Consider the following 11,494-nt stretch of genomic DNA (forward strand, 5'->3'; position numbering starts at 1 on the left):
TGAATCATATCATTGTTTATATTTCTTTCTTTTCTGTGATATATGGGATGTTGGGAGCAAATTCAGTAGCCACTTCTGGCAACTTTACAAAACCTCATCTATGCATTTTGTCTATGTACTTCCCCCTGACTTCATCTTCATTTTACAGGCTTCCCTGTCCTTCACCATCTCCCAGAGTTTGCTCAAACTCATGTCCATTGAGTTGGTGATGTCATCCAACCATCTCATCCTCAATTGTCCCCTTCTCGTCCTGCCTTCAAACTTTCCCAGCATCAGGGTCTTTTCTAGTGAGTCAGCTCTTTCCATCAGGTGGAGTTTCAGTTTCAGCATCATTGCTTCCAATGAATATTCAAGACTGATTTCTTTAGGATTGACTGCTTTGGTCTCCTTGCATTCCAAGGGACTCTCAATAGTCTTCTCCAGAAACACAGGTCAAAATCATCAATTCTTTGGCACTCAGCCTCCTTTGTAGTCCAACTCTCGCATCCGTACATGACTACTGGAAAAAACATAGCTTTGACTAGGTGGACCTTTATTGGCAAAGTAGTGTCTCTGCTTTTTAAATACACTGTCTAGGTTTGTCATAGCTTTTCTTTCAAGGAGCAAACATCTTTTAATTTCATGGCAGCAGTCACCATCTGCAGTGATTTTGGAGCCCCCCAAAATAAAGTCTGTCACTATTTCCATTGTTTCCCCATCTATTTGCTATGAAGTGATGGGACTGGATGCCATGATTTCAGTTTTTTGAATGTTGAATTTTAAGCCAACTTTTTCACTGTCCTCTTTCACCTTCCTCAGGAGGCTCTTTAGTTCCTCTTCACTTTCTGCCATAAGGGTGGTGTCATCTGCATATCTGAGGTTATTGATATTTCTCCTGGCAATCTTGATTCCAGCTCATGCTTTATCCAGCCCTGCATTTCACATGATATACTCTGCATATAAGTTAAATAAGCTAGGTGACAATATACAGCCTTGATGTACTCCTTTTCCAACTTGGAACCAGTTCATCCATGTCTGGTTCTAACTGTTGCATGCATACAAGTTTCTCAGGAGGCAGGTAATGGTCTGATATTCCCATCTCTCACAGTTTTCCACAGTTCATTGTGATCCACACAGTCAAAGGCTTTAGAGCATAGTCAGTGAAGCAGAAATAGATGTTTTTCTGAAGTTCTGTTGGTTTTTTTCTATGAACCAACGGATGTTGGCAATTTGATGTTTGGTTCCTTTGCATTTTCTAAATCCAGCTTGGACATCATGAAGTTCTCAGTTCATGTACTGTTGAAGCCTAGCTTGGGGAATTTTGAGCATTACTTTGCTAGTATGTGAAATGAATGCAGTTGTGTTTTAGTGAGGGAATCACACCATCATGGCTATCTGGGTCATTAATATCTTTTTTATATAGTTCTTCTGTGTATTCTTGCCACTTCTTAAAATCTTCTGCTTCGGTTAGATCCCTACCATTTCTGTCCTTTATTGTGCTCATCTTTGCATGAAAATTTCCCTTGGTATCTCTAAACTTTTTTGAAGAGATCTCTAGTCTTTCCCATTCTATTGCTCTTCTATATTTCATTGCATTGGCCACTTAGGAAGGCTTTCTTATCTCTCCTTGCTATTCTTTGGAACTCTGCATTCAGGTGGATATATTTTTTCTTTTCTCCTTTGCCTTTCGCGTCTCTTCTTTTCGCAGCTATTTGTAAGGCCTCCTCAGACAACCATTTTGCCTTCTTGCATTTCTTTTTCTTGGGATGGTTTTGATCACTGCCTCCTGTATAGTGTTACAAACCTTCTTCCATAGTTCTTCAGGTACTCTATCAGGTCTAATACCTTGAATCTATTTGTCACTTCCACTCTTTAATCATAAGAGATTTGATTTGGTCATACCTGAATGGTCTAGTGGTTTCCATACTTTCTTCAATTTAAGTCTGAATTTTGCAATAAAGAGTTCATGATCTGAGCCACAGTCAGCTCCTGGTCTTGTTTTTGCTGACTGTTTGGAGCTTCTCCATCTTTGGCTAAAGAATATCTTTATCTTCAGCTAAAGAATCTGATTTCAGTATTGACGATCCGGTGATGTCCGTGTCTCTTGTGTTGTTGGTAGAGGTGTTTGCTATGACCAGTGCATTCTCTTGGCAAAATTCTGATAACACAGTTTTGTGTCATGAGAAAAAATTGATAACAGGGAACTGTTCCCTGTATGTAGTAGTGACTTAATAAATATAGTTGAGTGAATGAGTTTGGGATGATTTGGTACGGAAATTCAAAGTTGGGATAAAAAAGTGGTTTCTGTGGACAGAGGAGCCTGGTGGGCTGCAGTCCATTGGGTCGCAAAGAGTTGGACACAGCAAAGCACAGCGTGGTGGTTTGTCTGAGCCACTAAGTTAATGCGACAAGAGAGCTGTGCCTGTCTCTGTGGCCCCCTCCTCTAATTGGATTGTAATGCCTTTGGGGTCTCATTAGCAAACCTCAAGGTGCTCTTGCCAACCATGAATGTGTGTTGCTGACACTTCAGAAGCAGAGGTGTCCAAGCTCTACAATGGCTTTGCCTGTGGAAATTCTGTGTAAGATTCCCTGAACACTTTGTGCTTAAAAGTTTCCTGAGACCTTTCACTTCTCCAGCCAGAGTCCTTTATTCTCACTGCTCAGCTAGGAGGGTGGAGCTCACTAAGGTCAGTTCTCATGTAGTCATGGTTTTCTGGGGGACTCTCTAGCTAGAATAAACCTGAACCAACCAGGGACTCTTACAGAAAACAGATGTTTTCACTTGGTCTGTGCTTTCTCTGTTTTGTTCTCAGTACAAAGATAGAAGTCCTGCTGCACAGTATCTTAGTGTTTCTCAGGTCCTTGCCTTTAAATGCATAAAGTGTCAAATTGATTTATTTTCATATTCCCACGGCATCACTAGAATCCTTCCACTTCAGCCATTTTCTTTTTTTGCTATACAGTAAACATACACACACACACACACACACACACACACACACACACACACACATATATATACACACACACACATACATATCATAGAGGGGCTTCCCTGGTGGCCCAGTGGTAAAGAACCTGCTTGCTAATGCAAATGCGGGTTTGATTTCTGGGTCAGGAAGATCTCCTAGAGAAAGTAATAGCAACCATGGAGAAGGCAATGGCACCCCACTCCAGTACTCTTGCCTGGAAAATCCATGGATGGAGGAGCCTGGTAGGCTGCAGTCCATGGGATCGCTAAGAGTCGGACACAACTGAGCGACTTCACTTTCACTTTTTACTTTCATGCACTGGAGAAGGAAATGGCAACCCATTCCAGTGTTCTTGCCTAGAGAATCCCAGGGACGGGGAAGCCTGGTGGGCTGCCAACTATGGGGTCGCACAGAGTCGGACACGACTGAAGTGACTTAGCAGCAGCGGCAGCCAGTATTCTTGCCTGGGAAATCCCATGGACAGAAGGAACCTGGTGGGCTACAGTCCATGGAGTTGCAAGAGTTGGACACACCTTAGTGACTAAACAACAGCAATATATCATAGAATTATTTATTTGAGAAAATTTCCTTTTTTAGATCACCTTATTTTAAACAAAGTTAAATGTATCTAGATGAAAAATAGAAATTCACTCTACTGTAAAGATTTAGAGATTTAAAAAGAAGCATTCCAGAATTTGTAACATATTTGTGGAATTCATCTGAGTAATTTAAAGAAATAAAGGAATTGAATTTTTCAAGCTTCCTCCCCATGCACCGTCACCGTATTGATGTAATTGTTCTCCTTTTGTCTTGATTTTTTTCCCTGAAGACATGGCATTTTTGTGGTTACAAAGCAGGGATGCCCCAAAAGCACCTTTTCCAGGGTCCGATGTAGCCTGTGCTCACCTCTCATCGCTGAGCTTCTGTCTGCTGCCTTCAGCCGTCATCTCCCTCCTTTTTGGATGATCAAATGCTCCTACTTTCCTAGTCAGGAGTGTTGTGCAGCAACTGAGAGCATGACTTTGGAGCTGTGTACCTTGGGTTGCATTTCTGGCTCTGACTTTTACTGGTCTGAGAAGTTGGCCAAGTCACTCATTTGCTCTAATCCTTATTTCCCTCATCTGAAAAAGAGAAACAAGCATCATAGCTTCCTCCAAGTATTGTTGAGTGGATTTACTGAGATGATGCATTTTAAGTGCTCCCTGTAGGGCTTGGCATACAGCATTGCTTAATAAATGCAAGCAAATGTCTTCGTGCCTGGGTGACCATTCCCTCTACTTGTGGAGATGTTCAGACTCAGAGAGTGTTTTCACAGATATTTTATTATTTAGAGGCTTGCCATATGAATGCCCTGTCCTTGGCTGGGGGTTGCTGAAGGCAGAATGGAAGGATCAGAGTACGCAGAGAAGGCTGTGTTCCCAGCTTTTCCCATGGGCTGTCCTGGTGTGTGGTCCCTGACACCAGTCAACTTCCTGGAAATTCGAGCAGATTCCAGAGTGTATTTCACTGAGGCACAGTCTTAGCACCCTTTCCCCAAAGCCCAGCTGGCAAGGTAGTCGTTCATGTCAGTGACTCCTTAGATACCTAAGTCTGAAAGCCTCTTAAAAGACTTACTGACATTTTAATCTTTTAAGGTAAAAATGTTTCTAAATTGCATTACAAATTTCCTTTTTCTTTCAAGAGAGAGAATATATCTGAAAACTCGTGTGAGCTCAATCAAATTCAATGTAAGGCATGGGAAATATGAAATGTATACCCCAAACCCCCACTAATGCCTAAGCAAGGGAGTGAAAGACGTGAGTAATCATACAAAGGTATTTACTTGCTTTCTAGTTATTTTAAAATTCACCACGATATTGATGATGTTTATCAGTGAAATTAACCTGAAGGCTGTGTATTTCTACTTTCCCAGCTTAAAATCATAGTACTTTGTCTTACTATCATTTTGAATAGATGGGGAAATAGGGCACCAGGCAGAGAGAGAAAGAGAGTTGTTTGAGGTGACTGCAAACAACAAAGCTGGGACTAATACTGAGGTCTTTTGACTTCCAGGTCAATGCCCTTTTCAGGGTTTCAAGCTGCTGCTTTTGGGCAAAGTCAACTCTATGTTAATCACCTGAAAATTTTCAGTAGGTTTAGAGTAGCAAGTACTGTAGGGGAGAGAGTAGGAGGAAATGGTTGCAATAGGGGTGCGGGGACTGTTGTATTGACTGAAAAAAAAAAAAGGCTCAACCTAGAAGTTTAGAATTATGTTTTATTTGGTGGACAAAACTGAGGATTTAAGCTAGGGACACAGCCTCTCAGATAACTCTGAGGGACTGGTCTGAAGATGCAGGGACAGGAATCAAGATATATAGAAGTTTTTGCAACAAAGACCAGGCAGTTGGAACACCAAAGATTATTGTTAACTAAAGAAAACCAGATAGCTCCAGTTGACGAATTCAGCACTTTTCTAAGTGTGGGAGGATGCAGGAGTCTGGGCTCCCTGAAATTGCCCCTTTGAGATGCACTCAGCTCTCTGCTTTCCTCATCCCAGTCTCCTCAGGGAGTGCCCTTGAGGATGGCTGCAGCAGGTGGCTGCTAGATGTCAGGCGTCCTCTTTCCAACCTGAGTTCCCTCAGGGCTCACTGGAGGTGTGGCTGTAATGTGACGGCTTGATGGCTGCAGCATCCTTTGCTTGCGGATACAGCAGGCAACCGTTTTCATTCACAACTGCAATAGGGAGACCTCTCTGACAATAAGGTGTACAAGTGTCTTTCAGGTCAGCTTGTAACACCTGTCATGGTGTTTGCTATCAGTGACCTCGAGCAAGTCCCATAAACACTAAAGTTTTTGAGCTTCCTTTTCCTCACCTCCGAAGTGAGAATAGTAATAGTTGTCTTAAAGGTTTGTTATGAGTGTGAACTCGCATAATGCGTGAATGAAGGTCATGAGCCATGCCTGACCCGCGGCAGCTTTGCCAGGGTGACGGCAGCATGAACCGCAAGAGGTGAAAAGTCCTTTTTGCACTCCATGCAGTCTTGTTCAGGTCCTCACAGGCTGCAAGGTCCAAAGATGTGTTTACAGGTTAAGGGTGGTGTGAGGACTTTGGGGGGAACCAGAAAGAACCTTGGAGGAAACAAGGACAGAAATGAGTCCTTGGAGGAGAGGCTGAAGGTGTATGGAGATGTTTAGGTTGGGGAAAAGTGGTCTGTGTTGGGAGTTAATGAGCCTTCTTATTTCATCAGTGTTTACTTCTGGGAACAGCAAATGATATTGTTTCAAACTGCGTGAGATTCTAGCTGGACCCTAAAAAATCATCCTGCCCTCTACCTCAGTCTTCCCATTCCAAGAAATTGATCCCAAGATATTTACAGAGGGAGGCCATACACTGGAGTACGAAATAGGGAGCAACTCAAAGCTCGTAAGTAAAAAAAAAATAGTCAAATAAATTAGGGTATGTGTTTTAAGATGTACCGTTAAAAACAATCTCTTGAAAACTATCACCTTGGGGAAATGCTTAAAGAAAGTGTTAAGGGAAAATGCTGAATATAATACTATGTATACATCTCTTTCACATTCATAAAAATGTTTTCATAACTGAAGGAAACAACCAAAAGAAGCTCTCTGTAATAATAATGACTTCTAACTTCTAATGGTATTTTCACTACTTTCCAAACTATCTCTAGTGAATATGCTGAACTTGAGCAAATTAGCTAATCTCCCTGAGCCTAATTTTCCTTATCTGTAAAATGGGGATAAGGACAGTAAACATATACTCTGGATTAAATAACAAAGGCACGTATTATTTCATTATTTTATGATACAAATCATAAAAGTAAAGTTCATATGATTAAGATGATGTTCTCTGGGAGCGTCTGGGTCAGAAGAGAGTCTCATGAGAGAAAGGGAAGTGAGAACAAATCTTGACTTGCATCACCCAAGCATGTTGTTCCCTCTTTGTCCTCAGAGGAATTGGCTTTAAGAGCAGGTGGATGACCGTCTTGCTCATTAGATATCCCAAGTTTAATGATTCATTGTACTAGAAATTTAATAAAAATGTTTGGAAATTAAATGGCAAATCACCTTGGCTATAAATCCTAGGAGATGGCCCTTGCAAACCAATCTCCCACCTGAGAATGACATGAAACCATTGAGGCCTAGTAATACTTGGTATTTACTGAGCACCTACTAAGGGCAAATAACTGGGCTAAATGCTCTTTTCTTTAAAAAATTATTTATTTATTTTTGGTTGCACTGGGTCTTTGCTGCTGTGTACAGATTTTCTCTGTTTGTAGCGAGCAGCAGCTATTTTTCATTATGGTGTGTGGGTTTCAAAAGTTGTGGTACACTGGCTTAGTTGCTCTGCAGCTTGTGGAGTCTTCTTGGACCAAGGATTGAACCCATGTCCCCTGCATTGGCAGGAGGATTCTTATCCACTGTGCTACCAGGGAAGTCCTAAATACTCTTACCTTATCTTATAATGGCAGCCTAGGTGATATGTATTATTATCTGATATAGGAGGAAACAGAGTTTCTAAGGGGTCAAGCAACTTGTCCAATGTCATCCAGAGAGGGACTGGAAGAACTGGAAATCAGTTTTACAGAATTTGTCTCTAGTGGCTAGCTTCTTGCTGACTCTCATACTGCCTCCCAAGCAGTTTTCATTTGATGGCCTGAACACCAGCTGTGCAATTCCAAGCATTTGATCTCACATCAGAATGTCTTTTTTTTCAGCATGACAAAATGCCAGATAGAAACAATGGGTGTATTTTACATTTATTACAAGACTAAATAAAATATGGCAGACATTTTTTTTCATGGAAATAATGGTTAGATTATTTATCTGCTATCAAAATCTGTTTTGGGGTGTGCACAATGATTGTATCATTTTTTTTTAAATAGCATTCTCCTTCAGTGGCTGGCAGGAACTGGCTATTTCCAGTGCTGTCTCTCCTCTCTGCCTTGTGGGTGAATTTAACCATCTGATCAAAGCATTTGCACAATTTGAGCAGGGAGTAGTTGAGCAGGGAGTAGAAGAATCTTGCTGTAAGATCCTGGATTTTAGGAAACTTCTGGATAAGGGAGATGCTAAATAAGTCTGGGTAATATCCCAGGGCATGACAATTTTTCCCTTGTTCTTGCCTCTGGCATTGTCATTGTTTATTGTTTTAATTTTCAGCTTAAAGCAGATTCAACCGCTTAAAGACAAGCAGTGTGTCTGGGACCTGGAATTGGAGGTAGGAAGGAGTGGAAGAGGCTCTGAGTGTGAATTCTTTGTGTCAGCCTCTGTGGGTCAATGTCCCAAGTGTTTCGAGTCGTCCTCTCTGTCTTCTGTGAACCTTTTCCAGGATCCTAAGTCGCCTGGGAATGTAGGGACTAGAGTTGATCACATACAGTGTGATCATCTTTCTAAAAACATACTTATTATATTTATTTATTTGACTGGCCCTTTCTTAGTTGTGGCACTCAGGATCTTTAGTTGTGGCACGTGCGATCCAGTTCCCTGACCAGGGATTGAACCTGGGCCCCTGGCATTGGGAGTGTGGAGACTTAGCCACTGGACCACTAGGAAAGTCCCCAAATGTGATCATCTTTACTGTTCTGCTGAGCTTCACTGGTGGCTCAGACGGTAAAGAATCTGCCTGCAATGTGGGAGACCCAGGTTCGATCCCTAAAAATCCCCTGGAGAAGGGAATGGCTACCCACTCCAGTATTCTTGCCTGGAGAATCCCATTGACAGAGGAGCCTGGTGTGGCTATAGTCCATGGGGTCGCAAACAGTCAGAGATGACTGAGCAACTATCACTTTACTGTTCTGCTATTCATAAATGTTATTTGCCATTTTTGTTTTTCAACAGCCATGATAACAAGACACTTGTGATAAAAGCACTACTCAGAACAGTCTTGTATGATTTCCCTTCCTTTTTCCCTACACTCTACCAACCTGCCCTTGACTATGAAATAATTACCATCCAGCACTCTCTGGTTGTTACTGAGGTACTTATGGTGGTTTTTCATACTTACTGATTGATGTACACAAAGCCCAGCTTTGTAATGTTAGCATCTCTCATCTTCCCCCTTAAAGTTTTTAAATTATATGCTATACACAGCCCTGTGGTTAAAAACATTTGATATGGTCCTAGGCACTTAAGGATCAGTGACAATGTTTGTTGGCACTTAGAGGGCTCAACAATTTTTGTTGAATTTAATGCAATTTTTTATATCTTAATCATTTATAGATTTAGTATCTGAGACATTTGTTCATGCATTCATTAACTTATTATTTCATTTATTTCTTTTACATGCTTTCCTATTTTGCCAGGTCTGTCTCTGGTCTGTGTTCTGATACATGTATGTTCTAGGGTAGATCTGTGCATGAAATCTTACAGGTTCTAGATAACAAAATGTTTTCCACATACTGTATTTTAGCTATGGCATAGAAAGGAGTTATGAATGTTAGTTTTAACACCCTTTGAAACAGGGTGTTAAAATCATTATCAGACTTGAATACAGTGTACTGACTCCTGGATTTGGGAAACTATCTGTAATTTTTTTTTTTAATTTATTTTTAAAATTGGACTGTAATTGCTTTGCAAAGTTCTGCTGTACAACAACCATGATTCAGCTATGAGAATGCATATATCCCCTCTCTCTTGAGCATCTCTCCCATCCCCCCATCCCTCCCCTTCTAGATCATCACAGAACACTAAACTGAGCTCCCTGTGCTCTACAGCAGCCTCTCACTAGCTATCTATTTACACACGGCAGCCTATGTATATACGTCAATAATGCTCTCTCAGTTCATCCCATCCTCCCTCCCCCCCACTGTGTCCATAAGCCCCTTCTCTATGGGAAGCTTTCTTACATCCTGCAGTTTGTGTCCTTGCAGACCTAACCAGATTGTCAGTGCTCAGGAGAGACAATCCATGGGCGCCAAGAACAACCTGACTGAGTTCGTCTTGCTCGGCCTTTTCCGGAGCCAGGAGATGCAGCGTGCCTGCTTCCTGGTCTTCTCTCTCTTCCACGTGCTCACGGTCCTGGGGAACCTTCTGGTCATTGTCACCATCAACGCCAGCAAGACCCTGCACGCTCCCATGTACTTCTTCCTCTGCCACTTGTCCTTTGCCGACATGTGCTATCCATCCGCTTCCACACCCAAGATGATTGCTGACACTTTGGTGGAGCGCAAGACCATCTCCTTCGAGGGCTGCATGACCCAGCTCTTTTCTGCCCACTTTTTTGGTGGCACCGAGATCTTCCTCCTCACGGCCATGGCCTACGACCGCTATGTGGCCATCTGTCGGCCCCTGCACTATGCGACCATCATGGGCCACCGGAAGTGCGGCCTGCTGGCGGGGGCCTCCTGGGTGGCTGGCTTCCTGCATTCCATCCTGCAGACGCTCCTCACAGTCCAGCTGCCCTTCTGTGGGCCCAACGAGATCGACAGCTTCTTCTGTGACGTCCATCCCCTGCTGAAGCTGGCCTGTGCGGACACCTACATGGTGGGGCTCATTGTGGTGGCCAACAGCGGCATTGATTTCTTTAGTGTCCTTCATTATCCTTATCATCTCCTATGTGGTCATCCTACTGAACCTGAGAAGCCGATCTTCTGAGAGCCGGCGCAAGGCTCTGTCCACATGCGGCTCACATATCATCACTGTGCTTCTGGTCCTGCTGCCCGCCATGTTCATGTACATTCGACCCTCCACCACCCTGGCCGCTGACAAACTCGTCATCCTCTTTAACATCGTCATGCCACCTTTGCTGAACCCTCTGATCTACACGCTGAGGAACAGTGAGGTGAAAAATGCCATGAGGAAGATCTTCAGGGTCAAGGGGAGCTCGCGGGGAGAAGTGAAACTACAAGGCTTCTCATGAGCCTGGACTTGGGAGACTTCCCGTCTTTGTAGCATCTAAGACAGTTTTTGTTTTTTTTTTAAATTTTTTTTTATTTTTAAACTTTACAATATTGTATTGTTTTTGCCAAATATAAAAATGAATCCGCCACAGGTATACATGTGTTCCCCATCCTGAACCCTCCTCCATCCTCCCTCCCCATACCATCCCTCTGGGGCGTCCCAGTGCACCAGCCCCAAGCATCCAGTATCGTGCATTGAACTTGGACTGGCGACTCGTTTCATACATGATATTATACATGTTTCAATGCCATTCTCCCAAATCTTTCCACCCTCTCCCTCTCCCACAGAGTCCATAAGACTATTCTATACATCAGTGTCTCTTTTGCTGTCTCGTACACAGGGTTATTGTTACCCTCTTTCTAAATGTCATATATATGCGTTAGTATACTGTATTGGTATTTTTCTTTCTGGCTTACTTCACTCTGTATAATAGGCTCCAGTTTCATCCACCTCATTAGAACTGATGCAAATGTATTCTTTTTAATGGCTGAGTAATACTCCATTGTGTATATGTACCATAGCTTTCTTATCCATTCATCTGCTGATGGGCATCTAGGTTGCTTCCATGTCCTGGCTATTATAAACAGTGCTGTGATGAACATTGGGGTACATGTGTCTCTTTCCCTTCTGGTTTCCTCAGTGCT

At 42.6% G+C, this 11,494-nt stretch overlaps 1 protein-coding gene across 1 annotated transcript in view; it reads left to right on the plus strand.

The window, feature by feature from the left end:
* Positions 1-10,845, plus strand: part of LOC104990377 (olfactory receptor 4S1) — a 13,607-nt gene extending 2,762 nt beyond the window's left edge. Inside the window, 2 exon segments of the mRNA XM_010842440.1 lie at positions 9,821-10,463; positions 10,465-10,845. Of these exon segments, the coding sequence (XP_010840742.1) occupies positions 9,858-10,463; positions 10,465-10,809 (951 nt within the window). The 5' untranslated portion in view covers positions 9,821-9,857 and the 3' untranslated portion in view covers positions 10,810-10,845.
* The last annotated feature ends 649 nt before the right edge of the window (positions 10,846-11,494 follow it).

The sequence above is a fragment of the Bison bison genome, unplaced genomic scaffold, assembly GCF_000754665.1.
Source record: "Bison bison bison isolate TAMUID 2011002044 unplaced genomic scaffold, Bison_UMD1.0 scf7180017864178, whole genome shotgun sequence".
NCBI classification, from domain to species: Eukaryota; Metazoa; Chordata; class Mammalia; order Artiodactyla; family Bovidae; genus Bison; species Bison bison.